This window comes from Globicephala melas, chromosome 3 (genome assembly GCF_963455315.2).
Source record: "Globicephala melas chromosome 3, mGloMel1.2, whole genome shotgun sequence".
NCBI lineage: Eukaryota > Metazoa > Chordata > Mammalia > Artiodactyla > Delphinidae > Globicephala > Globicephala melas.
Window position 1 is genome coordinate 111194474 of NC_083316.1, and position 21938 is coordinate 111216411.

The 21938-nt window shown below is 52.7% G+C and overlaps 1 protein-coding gene across 1 annotated transcript in view; it reads left to right on the plus strand.

Annotated features, from left to right (window-relative positions):
• Positions 1 to 17185, plus strand: part of TCF7 (transcription factor 7) — a 32444-nt gene extending 15259 nt beyond the window's left edge. The window contains 10 exon segments of the mRNA XM_060295463.2: positions 7326 to 7437; positions 8293 to 8383; positions 11348 to 11467; positions 11894 to 12056; positions 12168 to 12275; positions 12797 to 12845; positions 14032 to 14104; positions 15487 to 15655; positions 15657 to 15725; positions 15727 to 17185. Coding sequence (XP_060151446.1) covers positions 7326 to 7437; positions 8293 to 8383; positions 11348 to 11467; positions 11894 to 12056; positions 12168 to 12275; positions 12797 to 12845; positions 14032 to 14104; positions 15487 to 15655; positions 15657 to 15725; positions 15727 to 15828 — 1056 coding nt within the window. The 3' untranslated portion in view covers positions 15829 to 17185.
• The last annotated feature ends 4753 nt before the right edge of the window (positions 17186 to 21938 follow it).

Consider the following 21938-nt stretch of genomic DNA (forward strand, 5'->3'; position numbering starts at 1 on the left):
AAGGGTACTTTTTCTAGTTAGCACAAAGGCACCATATGAACTAGTGGTAGCCCTGGCTTTGACTGTCTGGTGAATTCTGACTCCCAAGGTGTTGCAGGAAGGAGGAGATGGGGTAGAAGGAGGCACAGGGTCTCAGTTGCCAGGCAGGATGTCCCTGACTCCCAGCAGTGGCCCCAGTTCCTCCCAGCCTCCTGTGTGCTGCTGTGACCATGCCCAGCCCCAGCCAGGGTGCTTTGTCCAGTGCTGCCACATGCTCCCTAAACACTGGCTCACACTGGGCCCTACCTACACGTACTGCTAGAGACCTAACTTGAGAGCCCAACAAGTGGTGGGAGAGCTCTCCAGGCAGAGGCAACAGCATGGCCCTTGAAGCCAAAGTGGCTGGAGCACAGAGGGAGAGGAGGTGAGAGATGAGAATGTGGCTGTCTGGTGTTGCCTGAAGACCCTGAGAGACCTTAAAGGGGTCCCCAGCACTGACTTGCAATTTTCTCAGCGTCACTGAGCCTCACGACCCTCATGAGTAAAACAGGAAGGATAATGCCTGCCTCAAATCAGTTGTCACATGTGGCATTTACAATACTGAATTTCACATCTGTGCACTTGGCAGAGAGAACAATAACTATCAATAGCCCACCCTTCTGTCTAGTTCGAGGTGTGGATCTGCCCTCCTTCTGTGGACTCATCCCAGGGGCCGTTCCGCAGCTCCAGAGCGGGCATCAGGAATACCCCCCCCCCTCTTCTAGGAGCCAAGAGACTGAAGTCAGGTCCATGGTTGGATGAGTGGGTAGGCATGCACGGGTTCTGGGGCATCAGGTATTCTAGAGGCCTTCATTCAGCAAGTCTTAATGAACATGCCAAGCACAGACCCTGGAGAGGCAGAGATGACTAACAAGCCGATTCTGCCCTCCAGGACCCCTAGGCCAACAACCCCTGCAGCAAGTGGGCAGCTCTGCCTGCTGGGCTGGTGGAACCCCACCCAGGTCACAGTCCTAAGGAAGTGGCCCTTAGACTGAGGTCAGGATGAGAAGGAATCAGTATGGCAAAGAGTAGGAGGAAGTGTGGAAAGCTGGGAGGGGAGGGTGTAAGGGGTGGATAAAGGTGCAGAGGCGAAGAGCTGGACACCTGGGTAAGAGAGAGGCAGGCCTGCGTGGTTGGGTATGGCTGGGGTGTGGCTGTGCGAGAGTGAGTCGGGGAGATGTGGGCTGGGGACCTGGGGTCATGTCCCAACTACTGCCATCAGGCAAGCTCCCTGTGCCGACAGCCCTGGCAGGCAAGCAGGCATGGGGTATAGCTAGAACCCCAATCCCAGGGTCCCAGAACTTACTGGAGCATCTTTAGGGTCAGGGGAGCACTGGCTTAGGTGACTCTGACCAACTAGGCTGAAGAAGGGAGAGACTGAGTTTAGGACTGGGACTCCTTCCCCTGTTCCCCCTTGTTCTGTCCTTGATAACCGTAGGGCCTTTGCAGTACAGTTGGTGGAATCTCAGCTCTGCCACTTACAAGCTGTGTGACCTTGGGCAAGCTATGTAATGTCTCCATCTCAGTTTCCTCGTTTATTAAATGGGGATAATAATTGTACCTATTTCATAGGTTTTAGGAGTACATGAGTTAAACTCTATAAGGTGCTCAGAATTATGCCTCGCACAGGGTATAAACCATCAGCTGTCATTAGCAGATGCTGATCTCCTGGCCTGAAACATTCTTCTGCCTGATACATTGTAGGAGCTTAGTAAATACATCCTGACTGACTGTGTCTGCTGATAGTGGTCAACTGCGAATTCTGGTGCAGTGTGTGTATGTGTGTGTTGCGGGGTGGTGCTCCTCCTGGCACAGTCCCTGCCAAGGGGAGGCCTTCTTGGGAGGGCCTTGTCAGCCTCACAGGCTTCCACCCTCCAGGCTTGAGACCAGAGGAAGCAGAAGCTTTCTTCACTGAGAAAGTGTTGTGCGGCTTCTTAAGCGTTTGGGGGTTTTCAGAGTCAACCGTTAGAGGCGAGGGAGCTTCTCTGCTGGCAGTGGCAAGGGCTCTCAGGGTGCACACAGCCTGTAAGCCGACCTCTGCGGTCTGCAGGGAAAATGCCGACCGTGTTTATTTTTCACCTGAGCCTGCAGGAAGTTGGGGGTTGGGGAAGAGGGAGGCGGGAGCAGCCCGGCCAGGCCCAAGCCCGACTTCAGAGCAGAGGAGACCGACCTCAGGAGTCCCTCATTTCCACCTCCTCCTGCCTGGCCCTGTCCTAGGGCCCCTTCTTGGCTCCAGCCTGCTCAGCAAGAGGAGGGCATGCTGGGGCACCAGAGTGAGGAATTTCCAGCCATGGGCCAATGAAAAGATCCCAGAAGGATGAGGACCGCCTTCGGGACGATAGGTTTTGAACCGGCATGGGGAAGAACAGTAAGAGCAATGCTGTGGCAGGAAGGACCGCCTCTGCTAAGGCTGTTCCCAGTCCAAGGGTCTCAGAGTCTAGACTCGTCCTGGAGTGCTGCAGTCTGGAGGGGGAGAGGGGAAAGGGGCTGTATGCAAAGGCCAAGAACAGGGGTCTTGGAGTGTGCTGATCAAGGAGTATGGTCTGCTGTTAGGTCTTTCATTTGTTTATACATCCCACCATGCTGGGAGCGCTTACTGAGTGCCCAGCGCTATGCCTGGCACTCTGCCCTCAGAGGTAAGAGATGAGGTTGTGTCGTCGAGATACTCAGGGACGGGTGGGGACGATCAACCCAGGCCTGCCTCCTTCCCTCGGAGGCAGGGCACAGTCACCATCAGGGGAGGAGAGGAGCAGAGCTCCAGTCACTGGGCTCCCCAGACACAGGCCAGGCCCCAGGCAACTCCACCCTGCTGGCTGGGCAGCCTAGCCCTGGGACAGCCTTGTGCTGAGGCCGTGGAGCGGGACGTTCCATTTGGCTGAGAGGGGCGTGGGGCACCAGGTCCTGCGCCAGACAGTTTCCCCTGGCTGCCACCACCGGGCATGCAGGGGGCTGGGGAGTCAGGCTGAGAGGCAGCCTGCACGAACGTGGGAAGGACTGGCCAGGCCCTCAGTGCTCTGCCCTGGAGCCCTGGCACCTCAGGGCCTCCACCTGCTGGCAGGTTCTCAGCCCCACCTCCACCCACCTGGCACTTCTCCTGTGGCCTGGCCACAGACCCCCGTCTAATGAGGCTTTTCCCCAGTTCCCAGGGAAGGCTGGGGGACAGGATGAGCCCTCTGTCCATCTGCTCCTGTCACACACATACATAACCAGGCCAGAGGCTATAGGCTGAGCTGGATTCTGAGGTTTCCTAGACCTAGAATGAGCTGTGTTACAACATGGAGCTTAAACAACCTGGCCAAGGAGGGTCAGCTCTAGCTGTCCCTCAGGTGGCAGGGCTTCCTGGCCCAAACGAGCCTTCCCCGGGGAAGGTGGTGTGCTGCGAAACCTGCTGTGGAGCCACCCTCTCCCTGCCCTGGGCAGAGTGGGACTCCGGGACTGTCTTCCTAGAGCTGGCACCTTGGACCCCAGGCTCTGCTCCTAAGATTCCCCAGGGTCAGAGCTGCCTATTCCACCAGCCAGACTTATAACTCTGAGAGCTGAAAAGCCAGAGCCAAGGCTGAATGGCAGGGCCTTCTCTGAAGCAGAAGTTTAGATTTGAAGGCTCTGTGGTCTGCAGCGCCCTGTGGAGGGTGTTCATTCCACCCATTGCACCAGGGCTCCAGGCGTTTGTGCCCTTAGATGGCGAATAGTGGAATGCCTTCCACCAGGGTCCCAGGTTCCTGAGGGAGTGGGCCCTGAGGCTCATCTCCATGTGTGCCACAAGGCCTGGGATCTGGCTAATCCCTGTCCTAGGAACTTATCAGGGTAAAAAGGCCCCCGAGGTTTCCAGAAAGCTTTCCACCTTCATAGGCCCTTGGCTCCTGCTCCCAAAAATTCTAGGATAAAGCAGGGTTCTTTGCATCCATGACCAATGAGGTAGGCAGGGTTGATATGATCATGCTCATTTTACAAGGGGCATACTGGCCCAGGGTCCTATAGAGGAAAGGTCAATGAAAAAGGTCAGCAAGCCTAGAGCTGTACTTCCCAACCCACTTCCCATCCTGGCACAGTTAAAAATGACCACTGGAGTAACTGGAGGAAGAGGCTGGAGGCTGAAACAACCATGAGAAGTGCTGGGCATAGTGAGCAAGGAGCGAGGACGGTACTGGGGTTAGAGAGGTAGTTGGGGGCCTGATCCTGGAGCTCCATAGGCCTGGGCTGAGGAGCGACGTGATCTGATTTCTATGGCTGCTGGATGGAGGACTGAGGAAGCAGGAGGCTGCTGCAGTCGCCAGGTGAGACGTGACTGTGGCTTGGACTGGGTGGGGAAAGGGAGAAAGAAAGAAGTGGCTGGATTCTGTTATATTTTGAAAGTAGAGCCATTAGGATTTGCTGACAAATTGGAGGTGGAGTGTGAGAAAAAGAAGCGTCAAAGGTGACTCCAAGCTGTTTGGTCTCAGCCACTGGAAGGAGGGAGTTACCATTAACTGAGGAAGATGGAGAGGAATGTTTGGGGCAGGGAGTCAAAGGTTCTACTTTGGACATGTTGAATTTGGGGAGCATTTGGAGAGTGGAGTTCCTAGAAGTGGGGGCTGGAGATGTGGAGTCATCAGATGAAGACGTTTAAAGCCGTAAGCCTGGATGAGAGCAGCCTGGGAGGGGAGGATTGATAGAGAACTGAGGGCCAAGCTTGGGTCAGGTCAGGAAGAAGATAAAGAGCCAGAAACAAGGCTGAGAAGGAGTGGTCTCTGAGGTTAGAGGAAAATCAGGGAAGTGTGGCATTCTGGAATCGAAGTGAAGAAACTACCACAAGGAGGAGGGAGAGATCAGTTGTGTTCAGTGTGCTGAGAAGTCAGGTAAAATGCAGACTGAGAATTGACCGCTGAGTTCAGCAACATGGAAGTCCCTAGGGACCTTGACGAGTCACCTAGGGAAGTGATGGGGCAAGAGACTGGCCTGGATGAAGGGATAATGAGAGCTGAAGACTAGAGGCAGCAAATGGGGACAGCTCTGCTGAGGTCTGCAATAAAGGGGAGCAAGACACGAGGTGGCAGCTGGAGGACTTACAGATGCGAGAAATAGCAACCTGCTGGTACCCTGGTGGGAATAAGACTGGGCTTGCAAAGTGCTGGGCACAGTGCCTGGCATGTGGCAAGTACTCAGTACATGAAGGGGTCACATTCCCCCACACCCCGTACCCCACACCTACTACCCCAGTCTACTCCTCTCTCTGTTGCCGGTCACCTGCAGGCCTGAGGGTCCTGTTTTCCACCTTCCATTCCCCCGCACGATCCCAACCTGTCACAGGTGAGTCTGGGTCCGTGCTGGGGATAAAAGAAGGCCTGGGAATGACAGGAGCTTCCCCCAGCTTGCTCAGGAAGCCCAGCCTTCACACAGCAACAGGAAGGTCCCAGCAACCAAAGCTTTGAACAGCATGGCCCTGTCTTCACTCTTCACAAGTGATGCTGCCAGTGGGCTGCCAGGCGTGTCTGCCATCTCCAGGCAGACCTCCTTTGGCATAATAAGATCAAAGTGTCTGGCCCATGTGAGGCCTGGCACCAGGGGGCTAGGGAAGCACTCTAAGTAACGTTTCCTCCTCACTCTTCAGGGTGAATGAAGGGCTTCTTACATGTCCCTTCCTCATTACCTGACACCTGACTACTTGAGCTCCTGGCTTTATCCTCACAGGAGCCATTTGAGACAAGGTAATAGGTGCTCAGGTATTGTAGTAAATTAGATCCAGGAACTGAACGTGGTTGGCAGACTCTTCCTCAAGCCCACAGTGGCGAGTCCTCGGAAGCTCTCCTGCGCTGCCCCAGGAGAGGCCTCTGGTCAGAGGTGAGGCATCGGCCTCAGGAAGTGGCTGTGATGCCAGATCCACGCCAGCCGCAAAGAAGGAGGCACCACTATTAGAGCATTAACTCCTGTCTGCCTGAGGACAGGAGGCAGGCTTATCATTCCTGGTATCCAAGACTCCTCCTGGTGGGCAGATGGATGAGCAGGGGACTGACAGGTGGCAGTGTGAGCAATTTACCAAGCCCTGAGGGGAAGGGTACAGCTTGTAGCCCAGCCTGAAGCTCCCCTGGAGGCAGGAATGTGGGAAAGGTGGTGGCCAGGGCTGTTGCTGGGAGGTGTGGGATCCTGTGCCCACCCGGGAGCCTCATGCCATGGCTACAGTGTGGCTCATACCTGCCCTTCCCTCTAGCCTCACTCTGGACCCCCAACAGCCAGTGCCGAAGGACCGGTGCCAGGCCTCCTCACCAAGAGCTACCTTCACCTTCCTCCAACCTGGTGATGACGGGATCATGAATCCCATCCACTACACAGGAGAGGAAGCCCAGAGATGTTAAGGAGTCTGGCTAAATTCAGCCAGTGAGAAATTTCACCTACAGGGTGGGAAGGAGCCCAGACTACCATCTCTCATGACTGTTGCCCCAGAGATGTCCCATTTCTTCTGTGTCGTGGGTTAGAAGTCACTCATCTGTGCTCCCAGCCAGCAGCCCCCACAGGTGGACTTTTCCAAGTGGAAGCTGACCTTCAGTTTTAGATGATGTCTCCAGGGCCCTGGCCTGCAATGGTGTGCACCGAGGATATGCAGAGCTAGGCCTTGGCCCTGAGCCGCAAACTCCCTGTGGTTGGGTCTCAGGGGAGCCCCCGTCCCAGTCTGAATATGAGTCAACTCATGACAAATCCATGTGACTAGCGTGAAAAGTAAGAGTCCTGCGGTGCTGAGGAAACAGGAAGTGTGGAGGCTGGGTGGGTTGGCCCTGGGGGGAGCCTGGCCACAGCTGGCACGACCTTGCCCCACCTCCCCTGAGTTAGAGAGCTGAGGGGGCCCCTTCCCTATGTCAACAAATCCTCTTAAGCCTGAGGTGGTTCCAGAGGGTCAGACTCAAGCCCCTCAATCTGGGGGCTAGAGGAGGGGGACAGCAAGCTCCAGGCTTAGGGCTGGAGGCTTGTAAGCAGCTCCCCAGACAGGCCATAGGGCCTCAGAGAAACGGGGAGATCTCTGAAACCAGGAGGCAGGAAGAATTTCCTGGGCAGGGGAAACGCCTCCTAGAACTGAGGGCCAAGAAAGACCGAGAGGCTCTCTAGTAGGAGACTGGACTGCTTGGGCAAAGTTGGGTGGGGGGGGCAGGGCCCCTGGACACCAGGTGGCCTGAGTGGGGTCCTGTCCAGTGCAGCCTGTGGTTTTGATCACCTCCACTTTTCTCTGGTGGTTGGGCTGCCGCCACACAGCTAACTGGGGCTCTTCCCGTATGTGCACCCCGGTCTCGTGCCTTCCTCTCTCAGGTCCCCCACATTCACCCACCCTCCTCGTTTTTCAGCACAACAAGGCCAGTCAGCCTTCCCACGGCGTTCCCCAACTCTCTCCTCTCTATGACCATTTCAGCAGCCCACACCCCACACCTGCTCCAGCCGACATCAGCCAGAAGCAAGGTATGGATCCTGGATGGGAATGGCCCAACAAGACCCAGAGCCGGGGAGTGGGGAGATCAAGTCCCAGCCTTCTGAGACCAGGTGGCTAGACCCTTTTTGTAAGTGGAGAACCTGGGGCTGTGCAAACTCAGGGACCCTCGAACATGCCCAACAGATTGAGGAGCCTGAGGGCACCAAAGGTTGGGGAAGGTGGTACCTGGTCAAAATCTGAAGGCTTCAGGTTGAGGTAGGAGCCTAAATCCTGCGTGACTACCCAATACCAGTATGGGAGTAGGCCGCTGTGTAAAACTGATAAATATAAAACTTGTAGTCTTTCCCTCCCCCAGTGAGAAAATGGAAAGTGGTGGTTGTGATGGCTGATTCACCTCAGCCTCGGGCAGAGTCATTCTGAAATCAGCCATTGTCGGCTGTGGGAAACCTGCTGACTCAACCCTGGGGAGGAGGGGGCACGGGGGGATGGGTGGAGCCCTGGCTCCCCAGGCCAGGGGGTCTGCCTTCTGCCCGGAAAGCCAGGCTAGAGCCCCCAGCAGAGAGGCCCCAGTTACAGACCAGCATTGGACCAGGGTGCGGCAAGGTCTGGCCTCCCACTCCTGAATGACTCCAACTCTGCCACTGTCCAGCCACTGTCCCGTAGGCAAGTCACCCAAACCCTCTGCCCTTGATTTCCCTAGCCTGTAAATGGGGCACTGTTATCACACTGGGATAGTCCTGAACAAACCAGTATGTCTGGTCCTCCCTCTAGCACACGGAGATGGGATCCTAGGAGGGCCCCACAGGAGGCTCCAGGATGCAGTAACTAGCTGAAGTGGCCTCCAGGTCAGACTGGCTCACTTACTCGGCCCCTCTCCACTGCAGGAGTTCACAGGCCTCTGCAGACCCCTGACCTCTCTGGCTTCTACTCTCTGACCTCAGGCAGCATGGGACAGCTCCCGCACACTGTAAGCTGGTGAGTGAGGGCCCAGTGGGAAAGGGGCACCTTGCGCTGGTTGGACCCATACCTGCCCTTCCATTTTCCTCCTCCACCCTTCTGTGCTGAGCACCCAGATGCCAACTCTGTACAGATGCCAGCTCTGTACAGGTACCAGGGGCTGGCCAGCAGCTCTATCCATGCCTCAGCTAGCCAGACATACTCCCTTTGGGAAGGCAGGAGACCTAGCCCCTGGTCCTAGCCCTATCACACTCTGCCGTAACGTCTAAGACTTGGACGGGAGAACCCTGGGCTGTTCAGGGCCATATGAGTATGTGAGGAAGAAAAAGTAGGCCTGACCGGGGACGTGGCAGCATGCATGGCCACAAGAGAAGCTGTTGCTTCTCAGTGGCCTGGTGGACAGAGGGATAGTTCCCACTTGCCTCAGTGTCTACTGCTGGCTGGTCCCTTCCTTGGCTGAGCTGCTTGAAGGGCAGGGTCCTTCTTGCCCCTATGGTGCCTGCTTCAGTCCAAGCCCCTGGCATTCTGCTTGGAGACTCTGCTAAGGCTGGGCCAGGGAAAGACAGCCTGGATCTCATTCGGCAGGCCCAACTGTGAGCCAAAGGGCCCGTCTTCAGCTGGAGCTGGGCCTTGGCAGAGTACGTGACCCTTTGTTCATCGTGCGCAGTTTGACCTAGGCAGGTCTCTAGCCTCTCTAGGTTGGGGCAATTACCCAAAGGCAGGAAAGCCTGGCTTCCCAGGAAGGCAGAGCAGGCCAGAAGCCCAACCTGGGGCCCACCTGCCCCTTCCTACTTGCCCTTTATCCACGTTCAGCTCACTCTTCCCTGTCCAGATTGTCTCTGGATAAAGCTCCACCTTGAATACAAATCAGGACTACCCTTACGAGTCCCCGCAGGATTTAAGTGCACCGGGCAGGTTCTGGGAACCAGAGCAGCACTGCTGAAGCTGGTTGATCCTCCGGGCCCTGCCCTCTCAGAACTCAGTCCACCTAGTGCACACGTCAGGCAAGAGGCCAATTACAGAGCACTGTTAGCAGTGCTTTGAGGACTGTAGAAGCCTGGAGGGACACCTCATCCAGTTTGGGATCTCAAGGGCTTTCAGGAGAAAGGGTGTTTTGGCCAAGCAAGACCTTGACAGATGACCAGGAGTTTGAAACAAAGTGGGACAGAAGAACAGTCCTAACAGTGTCAACAGTGAGTGCAAAGGTCTTAAGGCAGGTATGCAGGTATCAAGCCCGAATTTCAGGAGGTGAGGCTGGAGGGACCCCAGGGACCTACTAACCTGGGTCCCAGGAGAATGCTGCCATTTCTACCCCTTATACACGAGTAGAGGGAAGGTAAGCCTGTAGAGCAGGGGTTAGGAACGGGGCCGCACAGCAGGAGGTGAGCGGCAGGGCGAGCCCCAGTCCGTGGAAAAACTGTCTTCCACAAAACCGGCCCCTGGTGCCAGAAAGGTTGGGGACCGCTGCTGTAGAGGGAAAGGTTGCCCTCTGGTGGCACGTGTTTAAAATATACACTATAGTAGTCCAAGCAGAAGCCAATTTGCCTTATTACACTAGGGGTCAAGCCCAAGCAAGGTGGGGAAGTCGTTCCCCACATTTGGCAAGTAGCCAGACTGCTAACAGCTATCTCTCCCAACCACAGGCCCAGCCCTCCTCTCTACCCCCTGTCCCCTTCCTGCGGATATAGACAGCACTTCCCCGCCCCCACCGCAGCCCCTGGCGCCCCCTACCCCAGGTGAGTCCCCTACCCTGCAGCTAGGCTCCTGCTTCCTGTTGCCCAGGCTTCAGTGCCCACAAGAGGCCACGCCCAGGCCAGTGCTTGCCCTGTGTCAATCGTCTGTCCATCCGTCCGTCTGTCATTCTCCAGCCCCATGCTGCCCTATACCTGAGAATGAAGCCAGTGGGAGTGCAGGAGGCCTAAGCCCAGGCCATACAGTGCAAAGCACAACAGAGCAGCCAGAGACAGTGCATGTACACGTGTGCAGGTGTGTGTGCAGTCACCTCTGTTGTGCATCCTGCTGAGCAAAGGATGAGTCAGGACAGCAACCCCTGAGCTCTGCCCAAGCTGAGGCAGAAACTTTTACATGCATCTCCAGCCTCTGGCCCTTAGGGGCCACCTGCTCAGTTATTCCATACCTGTGCAAGCAGTAAGGGACAGATTGGTATCCATAGAACATCAAGAAAGTAAAGTGGGAGCTATGTGTATATGTGTGTCCTTTCACTTGGCTCACTCCCTCAGTGACAGGCTTGTGCGCAGGTATGGAACAAGGAATTCAACAGACATCTGTAGCCCACAGCCCAGGGTGGGAGGTATAGACACAGCAGCAGCAGTTGAATGGGCTAGCTGGGTGATGGGGAAGCCCCGAGGAGACCCCAGCCATGTCTGATGGGTCAGGGAAGGCTTCATGAAGAGGATAACATCTCTTGAGTGAGGGAAACAAAGGGAACATCAGTAACTGGAGATGGCTGGGGGTGGGAAGTGATGGGAAATGGGGTGGGGGGGTGGGGCTAGAAATGTCAGCAGAGATGGCCATACAGGGCTGTGCAAGCCCTAGGGAGGAGCCTGGGTTTTATTCTGTGGGCAGTGGGGGAATTTCAACAGAAGTGGCCAAGAGCATTCAGGTGTTTTTAAAAGGTCACTCTGGCTGTTATATAGAGAGAGGCCTTGAGGGGTCAAGGAGGAAAATAAGGGCAGCCACAGGCTGAGGCTGAGCTGGTGAGGGCAGGAGGTAAGAAGGGGACAGATTCAAAAGCTATTCAGAGCTTCAGTAACCACCTGAATTTGACATACATGTAGATTTTTGCATCGTGTCTGTGCAGTGTGTTGGGAGCAGGTATTTGTATGTATTTCTGTGTACTTGTATGCAGGTCAGTGGAGGTGGGTATCTGTTCACCCTCTTGTATTGTGCAGGGGCCTCTCTGTGTCCAGAGATCTGGCCCGTACATACCTGGCTCATTGTTAACTCTTCTTCTGCCTTTAGGTTCACCCATCCACCCCTGATGCTAGGTTCCGGTGTACCTGGTCACCCCGCAGCCATCCCCCACCCAGCCATTGTGCCCCCTTCAGGGAAGCAGGAGCTGCAGCCCTATGACCGCAGCCTGTGAGTGAAAAGACACTCAATGGGGACTGGGGGTGGGACAGGTAAGCAGACCTCAAGATACACATTCCTCCCCCCAGGCCCAAGCCTGCTGCCTGGAAGCTCCAGGGACTGCCAGGAGGCCTCTGGCCAAGCCGTCCTTTGGCAATTGCCACTGACCAGTTTTTTGATCCTCAGAAGCAGGAAGGGAGTGGGTGGATTTAGTTTGAGCCAAGAGGGGAGGGGTTCTCCTTACTTAGCTGCAAAATTCCTATAAGGAACTATAAGTTACTTAGCTCTGCTCACCTACTTTGGGGCAGCTAAAAAAAAGATCCCATTTAAAAAACCCTAGTATCCAGGCACTTACACATACACTGGACACACTAGAGGAGAGTGGTAGCATCAGGACACCGTGGGGGCCCCTGAGTGATCTGTTCATGTGTCCTTCAGGAAGACGCAGGCAGAATCCAAGGCAGAGAAGGAAGCCAAGAAGCCAACCATCAAGAAGCCTCTCAATGCCTTCATGCTGTACATGAAGGAGATGAGAGCAAAGGTCATTGCAGAATGCACACTCAAGGAGAGCGCTGCCATCAACCAGATCCTGGGCCGTAGGGTGAGGCCACGGGGCAGGTGGGCTGGTAGGGGTGGGCCCTGACTACCTTCACCCCGGTGCAGCCTGCTGACTCCCTGATGCACCTCCATCTGCTCCCCTTCCCCTCTGCAGTGGCACGCACTGTCCCGGGAAGAGCAAGCCAAGTATTATGAGCTGGCCCGCAAGGAGAGGCAGCTGCACATGCAGCTCTACCCAGGCTGGTCGGCGCGGGACAACTACGTGAGTGGCCAACACGCAGTAGGGGAACCTTCAAGATGCCAGGCCACAGTCTCACCAGGGAAGTTGGGACTACTGTCCTGAAGGCACAGAGGAGGAGGGGAGGTGGTAGAATAGAGGGTCCAAGGCCTCCCATGGCTAGCTCAGAAGAGGATCAGATGAGGGGAGCTGCCCCTAAAGGCAGGCTCATTCTCCCCAGGATGTACTTCCACACAGGGCTGTTGTCCAGTACTTGACTGGGCTACATCAGCACAAGCGGAGGAAGGGGCCCGGAAGTCACCTCCTGCATTCAGGAAGGAGACCAGTGTGGGAAAGGGAGGAGGCCCCAACTGCTCCGTGGTAACCTAGCAAAAAGTGCAATCAAGAAACACCAGGGCCCCCAAGTCAGAGGGAACTGTGGACCTGGAATCCCAGCGGCAGCCAGACTAGGCAGCAGGCTGCAGGTGTCCCAACCACTCGCTCACTGGGGTTACAGTGTCCACCTCCCAGCATCCTCTGAGCATCCTCCACTTTGCTCCCTGCAGGGGAAGAAGAAGAGGCGGTCACGGGAAAAGCACCAAGAATCCAACACAGGTGAGGCCTTCCCTCAGCAGTAGTGGAGGCTCCTCTCGGGTCCCCAGCTCACGAGCGGCCCTGCTCTGGCCCAAGAGAGGGGCAGAGTACTGAGCCATGAACCTTTAGGGCCTGGGCCCTCTGGAAACAAGGCCTGCATCTCACAAGTCAACCCCCCACAGGAGGAACAGCTACACTAAGTCCCAGGGAAGACCTGCAGAAGCCAATTCTTAGAGCAGTGCTTTGTGACCCGCCACACACACACCCTTGCAAGCCCTGCTAGTGGCCAGCCTCTGCCAGAGAAGCTAGTGAGGAACTGTTTGATTCAAGACTAAACCCAAATACTGCATCCTGGTTAGCTCTGCGGAGGTGAGCAGCAGGCTGTCTGGGTGAAGGCTGAGCCAGGCCCCATGCTTGAGCCCAGCAGTCACACAGCCTGTTGGCTGGTGCCTAGCAATTTCTCTATCGCCCCACCCCCAGTTCTCACGGAGGCGCAAAGTGCTCTGTATAGAGGACTCGGGAGGCCGCACCCTGCCTCAAGTCTTCCTCTGGGTGAATTCCTGTCCCAACTCTGATACTTCACACTCCGCATCCACGAGTGACTTTCTCAGCTGTGCTGCCCCACACAGGGAAGCTGGAAGCTAGGACTGGGGCACGGGAGAGTCCTCAGTCCTTTTTCTAAGGTTGAAGAATGGGCTTTACTTTCCTTCTGGAAAAGTATTAGCATAGGCTTAAGCTACAGCCGCAGGGGATATGGGTCAGGCAGATTGCACACTGGCAAAGATGAAGAAAAACTGGATAAAATGGGCAGGGAGTTGGCGGGGTGGGGGTGGGGCCCTAAGGCAGAAGAGGCTTGATCCCCACGGGCCCCCCAGGTTCTTCTCTGAGCTCCCTTGCTGCAAGGGGCCCCACAAGCCACAGAGAGGAGCCAGTCTGATAGGGTCCCCTCCCTCCCCACCCCCGCCGTTCTTCCCACTGCCTCTACACTGCCAGCTGGGTGCCACCCTTTCCTGATACCTTGGCTTTGGGCCCTGGGGCTCCCACTAGGGCTGGCTGTGCCGTGGAGAAGCCCTTGCCTGTAGGGACTGTGGGGTATCTGTGACTGGCTAACACTGATGTTACCTCTTCTTTCTGGGCCCTGCTCTGCCCTGCTGCCTGCCTGCTCGCCCTCTGCCCTGCTCTGCCCCTCTGGCATGGCTGTGAGCAGACCCTGGCTCGCCTAAGAAATGCCGTGCTCGCTTTGGCCTCAACCAGCAGACGGATTGGTGTGGTCCGTGCAGGTGGGTTTGTCCCCACCACTGTCCTCCCTTTGCTTCAAGCTGCTTCCCTTACTCTCTGCACATGTTCTGCTGGGCCTGCTGCCCTCCTCTGGCCCCTAGCCCCCAACATACCCGCAGACTGGGGAGCCCATGCCTCCTAAGAATGGGAGTGAACACAACAGCTCGTGGGGAAGACTACTTGGGTCTAAGAGGAAGGAGGAGAGACAATGCTCTAGGAGGAAAGGAAAGGCAGACTTAGAAGGTATTTCTGGTACCTGGTGCCCAGGGTTCCCTGGTAATGTTGGTCTGGTGCTTATCAGGCCTAGCAGGTCCTCAGCAGACAAATCACACACACAGCATTTAAATGGCCTGAGCCCCTGTTCCCAGGCCTCAAAGTCATCATGGTCCACCAGCTCCCTCACTTCTTCCAGTTGGGATCCCTGCTGTACCATACCGAGCCCTAAGAATAACGAAGTGACTGTAGTAGAGAAAAACCTGAATAACCTAAATGCCCAGTGGCCATGTGACTTATATCACGTACCTGCTGAGACCAGCGGGCTCAGAGAGGTAGGGAGATGAACAGAGGTACCCCTGGTAGCCATACTCAGACCCTGTGGCATTAAACCTATATGTTTCACCATACAACAGAGAAATATTTGTGTATGGGAAAAGAAAGTATACCTACCAAATGGCTAAAGTTGCCTAGTTGAGGTTCAGGCCAGGCCTGCTAGAGCCAAGGCTCAGGCTGCTCCAGGCAGTAAGTTCACTGACTTTAGGGAATACTTGTCCAGCCCCTATGAGTGCCCACCATACTCCCTGTCCAAGGGCAAAGAGTTATTTGGGGGAAATAAGTATGTGTGTGTGTGTACACATGATGGGAGGCAACCCTGTTCTCAGAGGAGGCCCTATTCCATCCATTCCACGCTACTCAGAAACAAAGTGTTGTCCAGAGAATAAGATGGTAGACAAGTCACTGTCCAGTTCTTTCCCTTCTCTGCCCCTAGCCTAGCTCTGAGCATTTGGATTGCTCAGCCCTAGAAGCCACAAGCCCATTGCAGCCCCCCCACCCCACCCCCCCGCCGCTTCCTTAATCAGATCTGAGCCCCCCAGATGTGAAGCAGAGCCTCAACAGCCTAGACTAGGAGATAGCTGCCCTGGAAGATAGCAGGCAGCCCACAGGCCAAGCTACAAAAGGTCCCTGTGCCACCTTGTGGTTCTGCTGGGAGCTGCACCTGTCCCTAGGTCTGGGCCAGGCTCAGCAGTTGTAGCGCTAAGCATGAAGGCACAGACATATCACCTAAGTCATGGGGAGCTAGGCCTATGCAAGGACAGCATTTTTTGGTTGTGGAGTATGACTATGAATTCACCCTCTGTTTACAGATAACTCTCTTCACTATTCCTAGGAGGAAAAAGAAATGCATTCGGTACTTACCCGGAGAAGGCCGCTGCCCCAGCCCCGTTCCTTCCGATGACAGTGCTCTAGGCTGCCCCGGGTCCCCAGCTCCCCAGGACTCACCCTCGTACCTCCTGCTGCCCCACTTCCCCACAGAACTGCTTGCTAGCCCTGCGGAACCGGCGCCTACATCACCAGGTCTCTCGGCCACTCTCAGCCTCCCAGACCCCTGGGCCCCCTCAGGCTCCTCACAGCAACCTGCAGAGTACACAGGTACAGCAACAGGAATCTCAGAGACAGGCAGCCTAGCATGCACAGGACACATGGCTTCCTCCAGGGGCCCACCCTCTGAGAGGAGACGACAGAGCCCCAAAGCACGTGGAAACCGGCCAGGGGCCCTGTTGGCTCCCTCTCAGAGTCCAGGCCCTGGAGATTTCAGAGGCTGCACATCTTCTGCCTGAACATGGGGCCATCAATTCAAACTGCTCCAAGTGGTGGGAATTAGATCTGCGTTGTGTCATTTGATTAAGGGCATCCCCTCATGCCTATGGCAGACTGGATCTATTCTTTTTACCATCTGTCTTGCTAGCCAGATGCCCCTCCCTGCCTCCCTTGCTTTTCTGCTATAGGTCATAGATGGACTGGACTGAGCCCAACTGCTTTCCCTACTTCCCCCACCCAACCCCACCACTGCCACACCCTCCCCATACAAGATACTTCATGGACCAAGAACAAGCTGGTTTACCAAACAATATGTAAGCATGGTCACAACCACAAAGCTTAAGACAACAGTGTTTCTCTCTTAAGGGCCTGGAGAAGCCCTGTTTACAGAAAACCAGCTGCTATCTGTAAGCTGGACCAAAGGAAGCTTCTTGCCACGTTCTTTGGAGCTTACAAGAAGAGGAGTGAATGGAATAGGTTAAATTTAGGCCTATCACCCTAGCCAACAGGAATAACCTGACACCACCTTAAAGGCAAGTGTGGGTGGTGAGGGTATGTGGCTCTAGTTCAAATTACTCAGAAATGTTTCCTAAGGAACTCAACCACCTAAGAAGCCCTGATACCAAATGCCTCAGTCACTAGTGGCTGCAGTCAACAGTTCAAGTAAGTCATGGCTCAAAATCCAGTGTGCATCCCTACCTGCTCTTGAGAGCCTTTTTCACAGATCCAGTTCCAGCCTATCCACACCATTCTAGCCAGCTCTCAGACAGTTGTAAGAGGGCAAGCCAAACCTCAGGACAACCAGTGTCTATCTTCCAGCGTGAAAGTAGGCCAGCTTCAGTTTCCCTATGGGGCTGCAGGAAGAAAGACTATTACAACCAAAGCAAGGAGCCCAGAAAACCTCTAGTGGTGGACATCGGGTTTGCACCACAGCCTACTTTAACCCATTTCTGAGCCAAGCTTCAACCCTGAGCCTTAAAAAACAAATCTTTAATTTAACTTAGTTGGGTTTTTTGCCTCCTCTTCACTGTACATAGCCTGAGTCCAAAGAGAAAGGGCTATACCCCCGTACCCACACACACCCTCAACAAAAGCCTTTAGTTCCTACTTTAGCCACTGGCTTCTCAGAATCCAAAGATCGTATGTTCTGGTGTAGTGTTGCAAGAAGTCTTGAGAGAAAAAAGGACCATTGTAGTATTCAAAATATTTTTGTATTGTTAATGCATATTACAGAAAAACTTTTCTGATATGAGAATAAAGATACTTTTTACTGGGTTTCTTTTTCAAAGCTTGACTCTGAGGAATAAGCTGTTTCAGTGACAGAGTATAACACTCTTTCCTTTTCTTTTCCACAGCCACAAAGTTTATTCTCTATTATGGTACACATGTTCTCAAGACGTTGAACCTACACAAGCCAGGGATTGACTTGTCATCTCTCCTTAAGGGGCTTGGGCCCTGCTCCAACCCAGAGAGCGGGGCTCATGCTAGGTATAAGTTCCCATTGCAAGCCTTGATCTTAACCCCCCAGTCCTCTGAGCTCACCCCTGATGCAGGCACAGGCCAACCTACCCCACTGCTCATATGAGAATGGACTGGAAACTGCCGCCACAGCCCCTAGGAAAACCCAACCAGAAATAGGCACGTATCATCACTGGGCTCCATTTTCCTCTGAAGGCAGAGAGAAAAGACAGAAGTACATAGCCTATTTTGAGGAAAACGAACACACAGGAATCTTTTATAACCTGGTATCATCATAAAATCCAAAAGATGGGTATTTTAAGAGCACCCTTTCCTCCCAAAGACTGTAAGGTACATGAAATATTTCTTGAGGTAGTCATATTCTTATACAAAACTGAAGACTGATAAATCTACAATCTTTTTCCACAGCAGTTTCCATCATGTTTAAGTATAAACTTCTTGAGACCCATCACGAATATAAAAGGTGTCACAAAGCCACCTCAAAAGGTCAGTCAACCATTAGGTACAAATGGTGGGCAAGAAGTATTACAACAGCCAGCTGCTGGGTCACCATAATGTATTGTAATTTTCACTTAACAGAGTTAGTTTTTTGGATTTTATGTTTAAAAATATAAAGAAAGTCATCTTCCAGAGTAGTGTCTATTTAAAGTAGGCCACTGAAAGTTGTAATCCTAGACTTGCCTTTTTCTGCAAGGGTGCTAGAGGAGACCAGCCATTCTCTTGACATCTGTCCCATTTAAAGAATTCCGCTCTGGCTACTGGCCTAGTTGTTTCAAAAAACATTTTAACCAAGGCTTATGCAAGACTGGGTTGCTGTATCTGATCTGGTGTCTTATTTACAGCACAGGGGGTACATGAACAATGCACTCTTTGTGTATGTGAGGGTAAAGAGGGGGGCTTTGGCAACTTTGTTAAAATCAAACCAGCCTTTTAAAAGAAACTGACTTCAAAGAGGAAACTCAAATCTTCCTAGATCATACCAGCACATTCCTGTGAGGGCATGGGGTGACTTGAGAGTGTAGCCCCAAATTCAACTTCAAATACCACAGCAGTCCCACCTCATTTCCAGCCAAAAACATGCTGTTTTCTGAGACATAAGACAAGACATCCCAACCTCCCTTACACATTCCTAGACAACTGGCAGATTTGCTTGAAATACAGATCTTGATCCCTCCCCTGTTACGGCTGCTCCCCCTGCCCTCAAGTCAGAAGACATGGTGAGGGCTCAGCCCAACAAGCTAGCAGCGCATTCCCAGGTCTCCCAATTTGAGGGTGTTTCCCCCTTTACAGGAAGCTCTGTGGCTAGACTCTCTTCTGAACTGTAACTACATTCTGGATGGCCCAGAAGCTGCCCAGCTCTATTCAGTGTACCATAAGCCTGGCTAGGAAGGCCACATGTGCAGTGAAGCAGAATGGTTCTTTACATTGTTCCAAAGAATAAGAAAGGAATCAGTTCCTGCATGCATTTCTACGGGGGGGAAAAAAAAACAGCATTGAAGGAACAAGGGTAACACAGACTTGCCAGGCCTATAAGATTTGAGACCAAAAACTAATTCATTATATTAAAGCTGAGTTGGCTTTTCTATGAGGTTAGAAAAGCTGCTTTAGCATGCCTGTTTCTCAGGTCTCTTGAGAGTTTAAGAGTTCACCAAGGGTCCTTGAAACAGCTGGCAACCAAAGCAGAACCTGGTTCCTAGGTTGTGTCAACTCCCCCAATCCCAACTACTGCGATCACCTTCTGTTTCAGATCTCAAATCACCATGGGCTTCTTTTTAACTCAGGCTCTCAAAGTCTGTACTGGTCTGCTTGTCCACACTGGGCAGTGGGGGTCTGAGAGGAGCTATAACTGAATGTACTCAGGGAGTACAGCAGGGAGTTTTACAACAGAGAATATAGATGGGGATATTCCCATAGTCAATTCCCTCGAATAAAAGCCCACCTTAGATCAAGAGACATTTTGAAGTTGTTAAGAACAGTTATGGGACTGGACAAAGAGTTAACTGGAAAGGGCATAATTCTGTCCTAGGGTAGGGGTAGGAACTATCCTATCCCTAGCAGTCCCCATGAGTTAGGTCACTAGCAACCTAAAGTAAGGGATATTTTAGCAGCTATGAATTATAAGGGAGATAGTTACTAGTTCAGGCTGACACTTCTTTAAAGTTCACCCGGGGCTCTGGACCAGATGTTCCTTTTTTATTCATGTGTTCTCACATTCCTTTATCTGAAGTCTTGTTCTTTCAGGCATGTGCAGTCAATGGCGGGGCGGGGAATGGAGGAGTAGAAATTAGGTTCTAGACACACACACACACACACACACACACACACACACACACACACACACACACACACACACACACACACACACACACACACACACACACACACACACACACACACACACACACACACACACACACACACACACACACACCCCCCCCCCCCCTCTTGAATATATATATATATCTGAGTTTCTTCTGTATCCCCACCCTTCCTATAAGCCTCCTACGTCAGAAATATCTGCAAAGCATCTGAAGCAGGTAAAAGTTAGAGGATGTGAAATGGCACATTCAGCACTCAAAGGAAAAATACCAATTTGCAACATATACAGGTGGAAGGTTCTGAAGGTGAGAGTACTTTTATGCAACAGGCTGATCCTCAGAGTGAAAGAAGAGGCCGGCATATGGCAGGTTAATAAGTTGAGCAAATGACTCCTGAACATGTCAAGTTCAGCAGTGTCAGAAGGTCATGAGAACTAGAGACATGGAAGCAGGTATTGTTGTGAGCAACTATATTCCTCCTACAAAATGCCTCTCAGTATTGGCACACAGACCAGATATAGCCAACAGTGCAAAATACTGCAAGGAAGCAAGTATGTTATCCATAAGTTAAACTGTCACTCAAAAGAAGTCCCACACTGGAAATTGCTCAAACAAGAGCCCCTTCACCAACACCGTTATGCCACCAACAATGCTGATATCCACTGACAACTCAACAGGAAGGGTAGCATTCAGCCTACCTGCTTAGGTGTTCAAATGGCTAAATCTTGGGCTAAGGGACATGTTATAAACTTACATCGTTCTTCATCTTGTGTACACATACAGTTCTTACTCATTCTGTTTTTTGAAGGTAGTGACTTTTAACAATAGTAACCAAGAAGAAGGCATCAAGACTCTAGTTGTAAAGTCCTCAATATTCAGAATACTTTAATAATAATAAAAACATTCTGGTTCACTCAAGAACTGCACTGCCTAACATGAGTCTGATGAATACTCTTCCTACAATGTCACCAAAATTCTTTCACCAATCCAGCTTTAATATCTCTTTCCAGACTATATTCTCTAGCAGGCCTAATGACACCCAACTTCTGCTACTAGTTCCAGACTGAGCACACTGCTTTCTCCCTCACCTTGGCATCCCTCCACCCCAACCAAATCCAACTTGACCTTTGAAACCAAGTTCTTCATGGAACCTTTCCTAGACCCTTCCAGCTCTGCAGCCCCAATTCGCTCACTAATGTTCTGTCTCAGAACATTTTTATTATTCATTTCCTCCCAGCAGTATTTATCTCTGCCTCCTAAGCTACACCAAAATCTCCTAAGAAGGCAACCATGTCTTATACTTCCTACAAAGAAGCCAGGAGCTACACTTCAGGGATTTAACCATTTCATGTGCTTACCCTTTACTTGCAATCTTCTCCCTTATTCCCTCCTGGTTTTCATACAAATCCAGACAATTGAAGATTATCACCTTTTTAAAGCACAAGCAACTCATAGGAGAACATTTATTTGGTACCTTCCCATTTCAATGTATACTGAGCTTTATAAAAATAATCAGAAACATCTTCAAATGGAATTGGTGGCAACCAAAAGTTAAGCTTTGAAAGATGAGATTCTGATGGATGTGGATAAGGTAAAGGCTGTGCTCAGATCAAAGGGTCTGCTGCTCTCTTTCCCTGGTGAAACCACTTTGTCTCCCTGTTCAAACTGCCGTATTAAGAGCCCGGGCAGGACTTCCCCGGTGGCACAGTGGATAAGAATCCGCCTGCCAGTGCAGAGGAAACGGGTTCAATCCCTGGTCCGGGAAGATCCCACATGCCATGGAGCAGCTAGCCCATGCACCACAACTACTGAGCCCGCGCGCCACAACTACTGAAGCCCGCGTGCCTAGAGCCCATGCTCCGCAACAAGAGAAGCCACCACAAGGAGAAGCCCACGCACCACAACAAGGAGTAGCCCCTGCAAGCTGCAACCAGAGAAAGCCCGCACAATGCAACAAAGACCCAACGCAGCCAGAAAAAAAAAAAAAAAAAAAAAAAATCACGTGGTTTGGAGTATCTGCCTGCCCTGAGTCATGTGCCTATAGTGACTCACTGCTACTCTCCTCCTTCTCCAGCTAGTTCCAGACTAAGCTCAGAATTACCATGGCACCATGTTACAGAGCTGCAGTCCTAGCAGTCTACCAAATTACAATACAGATCTTGCTTGATCAATTCCAGCGGCTGATGTGTTCAAACAGTTGTAGAATAAATCACAGCTATAATGC